Below are 14,070 nucleotides of genomic sequence, written 5' to 3' on the forward strand. Positions count from 1 at the left end.
ACCGAAATTTGGCACCGATTCATCTTAAGTGAATCGGTACTCGGTAGTACTGACGTGAAACGGTACCAAGTACAAAAAGTACAGAGTTTCGGTACCCAACCCTACAGGCTGCAGACGTATATGATCCACATTAGTTGACAAAATATTAAAACTTTTTGGCAGTGTTTACACGAAACATTTTTACAATTGACACTTAAAGGTGCTGTATGTAAGAATGTGGCCAAAACGGTTACTGCACTCAAATTCAAAATACTGCCGTGAGTCGTGTCCGCCCCCCCCTCCCCTACAGATTCGAAGTTGCTGGACAGCGGCACACTGGAGACTGATTTGTTTGCCCACGGGCGGCTGCTGTGGCAGGGCCGCGTCGCCGCGTCCTTGATCTTCGGTTTTCCAGCAGACCGTTTGACCAAGTCCGGCTTCTCTGCTGCTAACGCTGCTGCCGGGAAACAGCTGAGGAGGAGCTGGCTGCTAATGCTATGTACTGGGACACTGCTAACGCTGCTTGCCGTGCTGCTGTAGCTCAGTCGTAACTGTAACTGATGCTGAGACTCTACTGACTGTGTGACTGGTAGACGGCAGTGGGTGGCACAACAGGCCAAAACACAAATTCAAAACATAAACATGATTTGCAGACCGTTAAAATGTTTTTTAAATGCGAATGTTAAAAAAATAATTAAATTTTTCCATATAATTTTTGGTCAAAGCAACAGTGAGCTGCTGTGAGGGGCTGAAGAGCAGCAGGTTGCCCACCCTGCCATAAGTACACACTGTATATGTTTCGTGGGTAGTACATGCTGTGTAAGAGTCACCAACAGTGCACTTAGTTATGATAGAAAATGTCATATCAACATGAAAAATCATAAAAACAAGAATATTTTCTCATTATAAAGATTAAGTGAGCAGATTGTTTGTTCTTGGTGGCAACAGCACGCTGCTGGACCTTAGGATGGATTTAAGACCAAAGCTTTACTCTGAGTGGCTTTACACATATCGGCCCCGGGGCCCTTATTTCCCAGCAGCTTCGTCATGTTGAGACGATGTCATTCTGCTGATCGACTTTAAAAAACTGCTCTGTGCTGAAGAGTCTCCACATCTGCACTCAACACACCGTTTCATGTGTGTTCATGTTCTCTACAGTTTTAACCTGATTTATGATTCAATGTTTTTTTCTTTCTAGTTTGGTTTTGAGTGAACGCAGAAATACTTCTGAACAATCAGATTTATCTGGTGTGACTGCAGTCAGCAGCGCGCGGACACACAGGAGCTCAGACGTTATCAGTAGTGACATTAACAACATTTATTCAGACATCAATAAGAGCAGCGAGACGGAGACAAATAAAAGTACAATCAGGTGCAGAAAACCTTTGAATATTTTCATCATCTAAAACATAACACTCTGCTTCAGTTCTCTGATTAAAACTCTGTCGTTAACTGGATTATATTTATCAGTCTCTGGGGACAGAAACCTGCTGAGTCCAGTTCACTGCAGAGACCCTCAGATCCATCTGGATCAGAAGGACAGGTTGATGAGTGGAGCGTTGTTCTCTCTCTTGTCCTCTGGACTCCACTTGATGAGCGGAGAGCTCAGGTCGATCAGCTGCTGGAACAAAACACACAGGTTGGAAACTCCTGGAAAAAGGTCTTATTTAAGGTTCTCCTCCAGACGTGTTTTAGGACATACAGATCATTTGTGTCTGGTTTGTTTTTCCCACAAAAAATAGTTAAATTAACTTGTTAAGAATTCTTAAAATTACATTCACCCCTTCTACCTAATTATACAAGTTATTTAAGGGGGTGTTTACCCCTTAAAACCCTCTTACACTTTACAGGTAATCTATTTAAAATACTTAGTTATAATCGTTTTATTTATCCAGTATTGATCCCTTTAAAACAAACAACCTAAATCATTGTTAATAATAAATTTAAGTGATTTTTAAAGTATAAATTAAAGGGATTCTGTGACAGGCTGGAGGAACACTGCTGTTTAAAAAACAGTTGTTACTGTATAAAAACAGACTCAGACTGAAAGTACATTATTTGTAACTTCATGCTGTTACATTTTATTGTTTCCTTGGATGTAACCAGGTGAGGTGTCAGTTACCTGCGTTGTGGTGCAGGTCTTGCTGCTGGTCCGGATCAGGTCGGGGGTGTTGGTCAAGTCGATGAGCAGTTTCTCTTGAGGCTGCAGAGTCGGAGCTGGAAGATCCAACAGGAGAACCTGAAGAGGAGAGAACAGAGAGATGGTCTGAGTGATGAAGATCTCTGAGGTTCTGAGATGACACAAGCGATGCCCAGCGGGGAAGTTCGGTCGTTGCAGCAGCACGAGGACAGATACACACCCATCAGCCAAGACTTTAAAACCACTGACAGGTGGAGAATGACACTGATTGACTGGTTACCATCTAATGTTCTGCTGGGAAACCTTTGGGTGCTAGCATTCATATGGATGCCTCTTGACTCGCTCCACCCACCCAAACACCATGACAGAGCAGGTACTGCCCCGTCATGGCAACAGCACTTTCAAGGTGTCGACCTGGCCTCCAAATTCGCCAGATCACATTCTGATCAAGCATCTGTGGGACATGCTGGTACCCAACCTCACAACCTACAGGACTCAATAGATCCACTCCCAACGCCCTGGAGCCAGACACAACAGGACACCCCCGGAGGTCCTGTGTCCGTGCCTCGCCAGGTCAGAGCCAAGTCTGATCCAAGCAGGTCCCACTGTGGATCAGAGGTAAATCTGGGGTACCAGCATGTCCCACGAATGCTCGATCAGATTGGGATCTGGGGACTTTGGAGAACAGATCAATGCCTGGAGTTTTTCGTCACATTCCTGTCAGTGTCCTGTTTTTGTACCACGACATTATCAGTTAAAAATTTGTTTTTCACTACATGAGAGAATGTTTGGTGTGAGGACACTTCAATGGTGCCACTGTGTGAAGCCCAGCCCAGACCACAGATCTGTGACAAGACAAGATGAAACAGGAAACCACTTACATTGTGCTGTTCTGGAAGTGACCGCCATGAGACGGTGTATCATCTCTAGTCAACGACTCTCTGTGCTTCTGTTCTGTAACGTTGACAGGAAGTGACCGCCGTGAGACGGCGTATCATCTCTAGTCAACGACTCTCTGTGCTTCTGATCTGATTTGCAGCTTTTCAGACTTATTTTGTGGCTGAATATAATTTGTAGCTTCTTAAAATCTGAATGAGGACAGTGATAGTGAGATACTGGCTACAGTGATGAAACAAAACCCGCATCAGATGGACTGTATTCATAATCAATACACCACAATAATATAAATAAGCAGCGCCAATTCATCAGCCAATGAGAATGTGTGTGTGTGGGCGGGGCATAAGCACATACACCCAGCAGCAGCAGCGACCCACCGTCTGACACCCGCACACCATGAGGACGGAAACAGAGGGCTCGGCGGGAACGGAGCACCTGCTGCAGCAAGCCAACACGCCGTCTCTGGTCATTTTACTTGACCAGCGGACTTCACTACAAGCTGATTGGCTGTTGAAACAGGTGACGTGCCTTAAAACCAGCCGCTGGACATTTGACCAGCTGAGTGTCAGGTGACACCATCAGCCGGCTTGAGTTGAGCTCAGACCGGCCAGTTCACACCGCTGACACTAAAACAGTTTTGTCTCGTTGTGATCTTTGGTCTGAACTGGGCTTTATGTGCACGCAGAAAATCACGTGCACAGCTCACATGTTGCGTGCACTACTGTGATATGTATGTGGTATTCTAAGCTCTGCGACTGGTGTGTGTTTATGTGCGTGACCTCTGACCTCCTGTGTCTTGCTGTTGCTCTCCTCTGTAGTTTCCAGTTCAATAAGGTTCCTGACAGGCTCTGATTCGCCCTGACTCAGTGCGTTGGTATCCGTGCTCTCTGATTGGTCGGGCTGTGGACGGCTGGGCGGGACAGCAGGGGGCTGCTCCTCCTCTTCCTCCTCCTCCAGACAGAAGGGCTGGATTTCAGGGGCATCAACAGGCTCCGCCTCCTGTGTTTCTGAGGGGGCGGGGCTATACAAACACAACAACACAGAGACAAAATGAGACCTTTGTATGTGTCGTCATGGTAACGGAAGGTGATCTGCTGCAGTAGGACCGCCCGCTTCGAGATCAAAGCAGCTTTCCTATTGGCTGGCAGAGGTTTAAAACATTTCACCTGCAGCTTCTCTCTCTCCTGGCCGAGGCGGGGTTTGGGGTGGGGGCGGGGTCAGAGTCAGAGGTGGGTGGCGGTCTGGCGGTCCGGGTTTGGGTCTGGGTCTGGTTGGAGGGCGTGGCAACGGGGATGGCGGACATCCTGCGCTTCACTGGCGTGGGGAGGGCGGAGGGACGGCGTGCCTTTGCCTGCAGTGACCTGCAGCTGCCAGCAGAGGGTGTCAGAGGACCAGCAGAGGCCTTCTGAGGAAGACTACACAAGAGGAAGGGATTTACTGATGACATCACTAATCTGTCAGACACTTGATGGTCAGAAAACATTCCCTGGTTGATAGTTTTTAACTGGATGAAAACCACCTGTTCATGAGTACGTGCACACTGGTGAGATTTAATCACCAGCATACTCAGCACGCCCAGGCGGCCTCACATGGCGACCTGTTCTGCTGTTTGCGAACATGTTTCATTCACAGAAGAGTAGTAGAAATGAGAATTTGCAGAGCTTAAAGTCTGTAACAAATCCAGCTGCCAGTAAATCTGAGGTACTTTCATACACATGAATGACGTAAATGTGCAGCTGAATACACGTTTACAGTGACGGTGGTGCAGTACAGCAGTGGAGTGTGATGTCATGTACCTGTCCATGCTGCTCACTGACATCAGCCTGTTTGGCTTCAACATCTTTGAGGCATCTGGAGGTGAAACACAAAGACAGAGAGTGAGAGACAGACATGATGTTTAGAGAATCAAACACACAGACTGTAAAGTTTAAACCAAAAGATTTAAATCAAAAATAGAGATGCACAATATTGCATTTTTTGCAGATATCCAATATGCTGATGTACAACAACTCATTTGACCAATAACCGATACCGATATTGATATATCCACTTTTTTCCCCACCTATTTTTAGTGATCATGAAGTCTCTTCTGTAGTGGAATTAACATCATATTCTACATGCATGCTCTTATGGTGACGGCCCATCTGCTGGTGGTTCATTGTGCAAATTAAGAAAAACCATGTTGGCTGATTGTAATAGTTCATTTTAAGCCAATATCAGCCAGAAATTAATTTCACACACATTGCTAGTGGCTTGCTACTTAATTCTAGTGATTATACCGACCATACTTGCTAGCAAATCAGAGAAAGCACAATCCTATAACCAACAACCTTATAATGCCCCGAACACAGAGGTAAAGCTGTTCTCCATTAGTTCACTTTCATTTATTTGCATGTGGGATACTCTGTGTAAAAGCCTTACAGCCGTATCCACATGACCAGAGGAGGTTACAGCTATCGGCCACTATCTGAACCCCGCTCCGCCATTATTGATGGTTTATATAAAGTCCTATCTGCGCCGATTAATCGGCCAAACCGATAAACTGGTCGACCTCTACAAGTCTAGCTTAGCAGCTCTTTTGTTCGTAATCATTGGCATGTTAAATTCAAAAACTGACAATAACATGCAGCCATTGTAAATATCCTCCAGAGTTGTGTTTGTCACAGCAGCACACACAGAACTGTGTCTCCTCGTCTGTCCAAAAAGTCACGGCTCTGGATGTAGATTTCTCCATGTTGTTACCGGCTTCTTCTTCTCTTACACATTTAATGCTATTGGACTTCTGGGTCAAAGCCCGGGGCGGAAACTGTGGAGCATGCTCAGAGCGCCTCGGCCAGTTTGGGTCTGATTGACTGTATACATGCAGGAGTCACATGATCTTGATGTGTTAGTCCCACTGTGACAAATTCACTGCAGGACCATTTCACTCACACTAACATGTTTACAGGGATATTAAAGCCCGGTTTTAGTCGGTTTAATCATTTTTCCCCCAATTTCATGTAAACGTACTGACTCTGTGTCCTCTCTCTAAATGTGAGGTTTTTGTAGGTCCATGAACGCAGCGCAGGCGGAGCTCTGTTTTTTTATACCAGCAGTTTGTGAACGGCAGGGGGAGCTGATCAGATCAGAGCGACAGGTGAGAGGAGCAGCTGCTACAGGTGATTGCAAACTTTTAGACCCAGCAGCGTGAGCGGTTAAGTTTCACTTTCAACGTGCCTGACGTTCTGCTGCTCCGTCTTTGCCCTGAGTAGGCCTCCGACAGTGTGGTGCTATAAATAACGTATAATATATATATATATTCCGATAGCGCTCCAATAAGCGGTCAGGCTCTGAAGTAGAAAATCTATTTGCTGCAGCAGATGTCTTAATCATTGCGGGCTGCCATGAATAAATGAATGTGTGAGACAGCTTCTGTTTTTTAACCACAACCCAGATTCTTAACACCGTTTCACCAGACCTCTGGGAACGGTAGAAAATAGTAGCTTAAGTTCAAGGTAATGTTGAGTGATAAAAGCTGCGTTCCAAGGTTTTCGATTTTGCGCTATGGACTGCGATGGATATATGAGCATGAGAAGAAGAGCATACGAGAGGGGGTCAAAGTTCAGGGTGTAATATTATGACAAGGTAGTCGGCCCCGATTGTACACATACTCCATTCAACAGTACGTACTGAAAGTAAAAAGAAAAAGTGTGAGATTCAGAATGCAGCGTCTGTTTTTGTGACCCAAGATGACTGAACACACACAGACTGTTTTCTGAATGAACCCCACGATGAAACAAACAGATGTGACAAGTCAACAGACATTAACAGACACACTCTTACCGTCTCCTGGTTGGACTCCTCTGACTCCTCCGCTGGGTGTCGGTAGGACCAGGGCCTCTGGTTTGGATTTGGTCTTCAATCCGCTCTGTGTCCGGGCTGAGGTCGAAGTGGGGATGGAGGCGGTCCTCTCCAAAACTTTTTTGCTGGGCGTCAGCTTGAGGGGCGTGGCCTCGGTTTTCTTCAGCGGTGTGGACTTAGTGGCTTTGACACGCTCCACCTTGGACAGCTTCCTGGTCTGTGCGGAAAGCGAACGGCGGCCAACGGTGGAGGACGTTGGCTCTGCGGTGGCGTAGACAGTGGAGCGGCGTGGCCTGCTTTGATTTGTTGGTTTACTGATGCTACTGGGGGCGGGGCCAGTGGAGGCGCTCATACTCCGGTTCATAGAGGAGTTCAGTTTACCTGAGAGGAGACAAAACACCTGTACTGCTGCATGTTCTGATTGGATGATGAGAGCAGGGTAGTTAGCTGATTAGTTAGCAGCTGGTTGTTGTTAAGTTAGCATTTAGCAGTTAGCTGGTGGATGTTAGGTTTGAGGTAGCTGATCAGGTAACAGGTAACAGGTGGGGCTGCCCCTAAAGGCCAAAACACACCGGCGGCGTCATTGACGCGAGTCAAGTGCCGCCCCCAACACACACAAACACACACAAAAAGCGTTGCGCTGCGGGGCGTCAACCGGATTTCTATTGCACACTCCAGTCCGCGAGAGCTGGGAAGTAAAAAATAGCGCTTTTTCAAGGGCGGCGACGCTGGAAAAATAGGACAATAACGTAAAGTGCCGCAGCGCAGCACGTCGATGTGTGTCGAGCCGCTGACGGTGTGGGTTTGTAAATAGAAAATAATGGGGGCGGCTGTTTTGACGCGCGTTGTACAGCGCTGGTGTGTTTTGGCCTTAATAGAAAGGTCATTAGTCAGCATGATTTTATTGATTAGTCACAGGAAAAAAAAAGGAGGCTGGAGCTGCACCTCATCAAAATAAATCCAAACCCATATGACTGGACCATGTGTGACTTTAATTTGAAAGGACAGACACAGGAAGTGTCCACGCTCAGCAGTCAGACAGGAGTCAGGTTAATTTCCAGGGCTGGTACCTGCGGTTATTCCACAGGCTAGTTAATAACATGTCGGGCAGGAAATCCAAAGTGTGGGATCATTTTGAGAAGGTGAAGGACGAACCCAAGGTGATATGTAAACTCATCTTCATTGGTCGACTACAAACATGACGTATCATCTGAAACATGGAAGTAGCTACATGCCCATTAGCCCACAGCGTCATTAACAGGCGGCTCGCTCAGTGTGTGACGTGCACTTGGAGATAAAATATAGGCCTGTATTAATGAAGGTTCATTAGTACGGTTTGTATTTCTCTGTAATGTAGCACAGTGTTAACAATGTTACTGATACTATACTAATTATATTAACATCATAAACATGCGGCCGACTAGTCGACTAATGGCTCTAACTAACGACTATTGGTCGACAAGGAAAATTCTTAGTTGTGGGCAGCCCTAGTAACCGGTCCGTTAGCTGTGCAGAGGTGAAAGAAATACTCATACTTTTTTCTTCAGTAAAAGTAGTGAAACCATGGTGTAAACATCCTCTGTTACAAATAAAAGTCAAATCAAAAACACATATTCGTCTTACTTTAATGCTATTTATTAGTCTAGATAGTTTTGGTGTGAGTTGCAGAGTGTTGGAGATATCAGCCGTAGAGATGTCTGTCTTCTCTCAAATATAAAGGAACTTGATGGAACTCTGGTTGTGGTGCTCAAAGCGCCAAAAACTACATTTGAAAAACTCAGCAGCGATGTCTCTTTCCAGAAATCATGACCCAGTTACTTAAGATAATCTACAGCCCTTGTTGTGAGCAGTTTCATGTAGGAACCATTTTCTTTCCACCAAACTACATTCGCAATCGTATCACTGTGCAGACGGAGGCATGAACAGGACGCATACGTGTTATGTGTTAACGTGTGTTTGTTGGAGGCCTGCTGCGTTTTGGAACACAGACACATAGCAGATGTTTAGGTAAAAGTTAGCATACCTTTAGCGGGGGACAGAGAGATGCTGGAGTTGAAGCTGGACATTGATGAAGAGGACGATGACGTGTTCCTCCTCTCCATCGTCATCCTCCTCCTCTGAAGGGGCGGAGCTTTCACACCTGACAGGTTCCTCACAGCACTCTGACAGAGAAGAGATCAGTTATCACTTATTTCCACACTGTATCAGGATGTTCACAATAATGCACCTAATTAAAATCAGTTTCATTTGATGTGTGCGGCTGCAGTGACTGAATGTGTCCAACAGGTGGACCTGGGCTACGCTCTGTGTCAAAACGGTGTGCACCACCTTGCTATGGTTTCCAGGTTGAACGACATGTTTCTTCAAAACAGTGTGAAACCGTGTGTAGCAGGCTTTAAGGTATGTTTTCTCTCGTTTGGTGGGTGTGTCAGAGGTGACGTGTATATAAACCAAACCCTGGTGGATCTTTACTTATATACATGCGTTTTTGTTTTTATTTCACATTTGCTTTGGCAATGTAAAAGCATTTTCCGCACCAATAAAGCCTGTTTTAATTAACCTGAATTAAACCCTGCTGTATTAAAAGGCAGTGCACCTGCGTATGGTGGAATTTATACTTCTGCGGTAAATGGACGCCGTACCTACGCCGTGGGATCTGGATCGACGTAGAGTCTATGGCATACCCTACGCCATAGCCTGACGTGCACCTCCCCAGAAATGTAACGACGCGTTGCTGCGACGCAGACCTCCTGTCTGTTTCTGTAAGCTGAAACCATTTCCCTCAGTGGAAATAAAGCTTTGATTTACTTTTATTTCACAGATAAGAAACAATAAATTGTGAAGACAATAAAGCCTCCACTAAAATAGCATTTTAAGTCTTGTGTGTGATTTATCCTGGCTTCATATGAGCAGAGGAAATCTCCGATGATGCTAGGCTAATTTATACAATGCAAAACGCCATAGGCTTGTGCTAATAACATTAGCATGTTGTATTTGTGGGGAAAATGTGTCATTAAGCCATGTTTAATGTGTGTTTAATGTGTTTTAAATCAACTGAACTTTACAGCACTTCACAGAAACCTCTGCCGCCGACCAGTGTTTTGGAGGTGTAACTGCAGAGTGACACAGACACACCACCTTACAGGTATAAATGCTAACAGCGGCGCAGGCCACGTGCGAAGGCGATGGCGTAGGATCTGCTGCACAAGTATAAATCCCCCTCAACACAACAGGCTGTTGGCGCACCACCAGCTCTGTTCAAATAAACGTTGGCTAATAAACGAGGCTGAACCCAGTCCTGGATCAGTTTTGAAGAGGTGCATTACCGTGGTGGGCGGAGCTAGCGTGCGTTTTCCCAGCAGGCTGGAGTTGAGGGAGGAGTCACTGATGTCAGATGCCACGCTCGCTGAATCGGAGAGCAGATCCTCACATGACCCCGCCCTGCTGGAGGAGCGAGAGGACGGGCTCCGCCTCCAACCTCCCACGGCCTGAAACAAGACAAAAGAAGCCGACAGATGACATCAGAACAAAGTCCTGGGGCCAGCTGCACCGACAGGGCTTACACCTAATCTTAAGCTACGTGGGTCGTAAATTGGCATTTTAAGTCTGACCTCAGCGTTACGCCGGTTACACCACCTAGACTTAAGCCTTCTTCTCACCAAGACCAGGCGTAAATCTGACGGCCAGTCAGGAGCAGGTGTGAAGTCAAAATCTCAACTGTTTCTACACATCAGCAGCCTGACACACAAGAGCCACAAAAGTTAAACACATTAGCTTTCCTGCTACAGTCTACTTTTTATCAAGCTAACACACAAACCTAAACACGTCGTGTCCTCGCCTCAGCTTGTTGAACGGGCGACCAAACAAACATTTACAGGTGAAAAGTGCCCTGCTAATATCAAGCAAGATAGCAGATGAGCTGGTCAGCAGACTAGGCTTAAATTGAGTTGGTGCAACTGACGTAAAGTTCTCTTAAGACTGATCTAAATGACTTAGCAGTAAGGACCAGGCTTAGTTAAGACCAGTTGGTGCCGCCGGTTCCTGGGTTCCCTGCTGGTTGCCTGGCAACTCCTCACAGTCAAGAAATCCTTTACATAATCCCCTGTAAAACAACAGTGTCATTTTTAACATGCAGCCATCATCTTTGGTTCTGCTTTTGTTTCCACGGTTCTGCTCTGAGGACGAGTACTTTGGGAAACTAAAGTTAAGGTGCTTTAATTACTTTTTCCAGTTCAGGTAAAATGGATAGTAGCAGGGCAGTGAAACCAAACACTACATTGATGTTGACAAAAATATTGATTTATCAATACAATGTATCAATACTCATTTTCAGCAGCATCGGTACACAGGTACCAGCTGCGCTTTCTTTCTGTCTTATTGTTAATGTTTCCCACAGTCATTCTGCTGTTTTCTGCCACTGATCATGAGAAGACAAGTCGTCACTGTCATGTTGTGTCCCTGTTATATTTATCTTTTAATTGAAAAAATTAATTGTATGCCCTTGATGTCAGTTTTGTTTTCCTGTGGTATTGAAAATTAGTATTTTTCAAGGTGCCGTATAGAAGAAATGCCAGTAACAGGACAACTGTACATCATCACATCTGTTCTCTGCTGAATTCTTCAGCTGCACCGTCTTCTGATTTGTGGTTAAACACAGTGAAAACAGAAGAATGACCTCATAACAAAGACTCCAGCTGGTCTAAAAGCTCAGGTTCGGGGAGAACTAGGTTACAGGTTTGTGACTTCCTGCAGTGGAGAAGTCCTACGAGAGATCTGCTGTTACGGGCTGACACCTGATGGCACCAAACACAGACTGACAGTTTCACCTGTGAACTGGAAAGTAAAAAACAAACTCCTCTCCTACTTTGCTCGGTGGTTGTAGTCTGGTTTTCTCCACTTTGCTCTTGCTGGCTGAACAGGAAGTTGTTGGGGCAGCCGGTTTGCTCGGGAGCACAATGCCAACGCCCAGCGGGGCTTTTCCTCGCAGCCCAATCCTGGGCTGAGGCTTGACCCCGACCACAGGGCTGGAGGTGCTGAGTCTGGCAGAGGCAGCGGCGCGGGTGGATAAAGCGGAGTTGGCGGTGCGGGTGGATGAAGCTGTGCTGGCGGGGCGGGTGGATGAAGCTGTGCTGGCGGGGTGAGTGGATGAAGTCATGTTGGCAGGGCGGGTGGATGAAGCTGTGTTGGAGCTACTTCCTCTCAGCAGCTGGCGCTGGACAGCTGGAGGCAGCTGCTTCATGGGACTGTCCTGCACACAAAAGGTCTGCCGTTTGATGGGACTGAGCACCCTGGCGGTCTGATCGAGCACACCCAGCTTGGCCTCGGCATCCTGGACGAACTCATCCCTGTCAGCTGCCGTGTCGGTGGTCGTATTGCTGGTCTTGTCGTCCTCGCCGCGTGGCTGGCTCACCTCACCGCACTGCAGCTGGTTGGCTAGTCTGTGGGCTTCCTGACACACAGCCTCCAGCTGATCTCCACTCAGCGGACTCCAGCTCACCCGCACACCACCACCACCGCCGTCCTCAAGCCGAGACGCCACATTTACAGAGATACACCTCTCCTTGTGGCTGACCGGACCCACAAACACCTCATCTTCATCTTCATCACCTTTGGAGCTGCAAAGGAGACGGAGAAACGTCACAACTGAGAGGAACATGAACAGCTCACAGCAGTGACGATTCAACACAGAGAACTGAGAGTCAAACTTGAGACACTCTTATATCTGAACCAAGCAGCAACATGCAGGGCTGAGAATGAAGCCAAAAACTGCAGTTCCTCTAACAGCCACTTGAGGCTGGCTCCAAAACAGAGTCAATCCTCACAGACCTCCATGTTGAAATGTCAAACTTTATAGAACTCACCAGTTAAAATGCTTTTTTTCCTTTGAATGAAGATTGGGAAATATGCCGTCCCAGTTGAAATCAATATATATATGAACGTTTGAAGATCCACTCATTACGAAAAGTGTGTGTCATATAGAAACTAAAGTGATGGTCAAAGTTGTCACAGTGAAATTTAAGGTGTGCTGATGGATTCACGTCATCAACTCATGCATTGAGTAACATTACAAGTTAACGTTCCACCTTAAAAGTTGCCGGCAGTCGGCCCAGTGAATGAAGTTATTTTTTCTCAGACTCCACCTTTTAGTACCAGATCTGTGTGCTAGGTACCCCAACAGAGGGGGACCAAACATGGGGACGCTAAGGAACGCTTCTGTTGGTACCATCCACAACTTTCACTGTGGAGATGGAAAAATTGGAACTGAACTGCTCTGTGGAAACAGGGCTTATGATTTTTATGATGAGTGTCAGCACTCTAGTTTTTGGATTGTGGAGAGTGTTGGTCATGTTAAATTATATTTCTGGACTGTCTTAGCCTCTAGAAATAAAATGTATTGAGTTTTCAAATTGGCTGAAGTTTCCCTTTAAGGGAGGAGATGACGCCGAAACTAAAAAGTGGAGGAACAAGAGAGAGACAGACACAAACACTCTGGCACTAACAGAAACCCTCAGGTGTTTCCTACCTGGCAGGTGACAGAGAAACATCGAAGTCAAACTTCTCATCGGTCAGTAGGAACAGATCTGTCCAGAGACACAAACACAGTTAATAAAACCCACGGTCGCGGTGTTATCTGCGCACAAACGGTGACTCAGGATCAGTGAGTGTTGACCCACCGCTGTTAGCTCGACGGTCCATCCCGCTGTTGGTTCTTCTCTGTGGGGGGACAGATTGATCCGGATCAGACCTGCAGCGACACATTAAACCATAACAACAATGTTTTACACCAAGACTCAGACAAACAGCGAAGAGACGGCGAGTTTAAACACGGACTTTAGTCGCCATGCTAACGTTAACTTTAAGGTTAGCATGCTAACCCGCAGGCTCACTAACGTTAGCTGTATGAAAAGTTAACTGATGTTAGCTTTAAACTGAGCATTTAAACATGACGTTTGGCTCCTGCGTCACAGTTTAATTAAAGTAATTAAAACTACAAACCTTAAGTTCCTCTGAAAACTCTCAAACCTTGTTTTCCTCTCAGCTTTCAAACGGCGACACGAAAACACAAAACCACACAAACAATTCAAATCTGCTGCGCTGCTGGTCACGTGACTCCGACGCCCTCAGCCATTGGTTGTATGTGTATGACGGCACAGTGAACAGCATTGTGGGAATTGTAGCCCACAGAGATAAACTCGGTTTCCGGGGTTATATCA

General features: G+C 46.2%; 1 protein-coding gene across 2 annotated transcripts; it reads right to left on the minus strand.

Moving 5' to 3' along the window:
• Positions 1 to 1,279: 1,279 nt before the first annotated feature.
• Positions 1,280 to 13,967, minus strand: gtse1 (G-2 and S-phase expressed 1). 2 transcript variants are annotated; one of them, XM_050072866.1, is made up of 12 exons: positions 13,853 to 13,967; positions 13,531 to 13,601; positions 13,380 to 13,437; positions 11,721 to 12,471; positions 10,183 to 10,344; positions 8,880 to 9,018; positions 6,839 to 7,237; positions 4,813 to 4,867; positions 4,183 to 4,431; positions 3,803 to 4,037; positions 2,102 to 2,218; positions 1,280 to 1,597 (listed from the first exon to the last, which is right to left on the minus strand). In XM_050072866.1, the coding sequence occupies exons 2-12, from the start codon at positions 13,550 to 13,552 to the stop codon at positions 1,511 to 1,513; spliced, it is 2,274 nt and encodes a 757-aa protein (XP_049928823.1). In that variant the 5' UTR covers positions 13,553 to 13,601; positions 13,853 to 13,967; the 3' UTR covers positions 1,280 to 1,510. The 2 variants fall into 2 exon arrangements, with proteins under 2 accessions (XP_049928823.1, XP_049928822.1); XM_050072865.1 differs by having other exon boundaries at positions 1,280 to 1,600.
• Positions 13,968 to 14,070: the final 103 nt, after the last annotated feature.

Source organism: Epinephelus moara, chromosome 20 (genome assembly GCF_006386435.1).
Source record: "Epinephelus moara isolate mb chromosome 20, YSFRI_EMoa_1.0, whole genome shotgun sequence".
Lineage (NCBI taxonomy): Eukaryota > Metazoa > Chordata > Actinopteri > Perciformes > Serranidae > Epinephelus > Epinephelus moara.

Coding starts and splice junctions, on each gene's coding strand:
- gtse1 (XM_050072865.1), bottom strand. CDS start 13,552: ATGGACCGTCGAGCTAACAGCG. Junction 13,438..13,530: donor GGACCGTCGAGCTAACAGCG/GTGGGTCAACAC, acceptor GTCTCTGGACAG/ATCTGTTCCTACTGACCGAT. Junction 1,601..2,101: donor AGACCTGCACCACAACGCAG/GTAACTGACACC, acceptor GTTTTGTTCCAG/CAGCTGATCGACCTGAGCTC.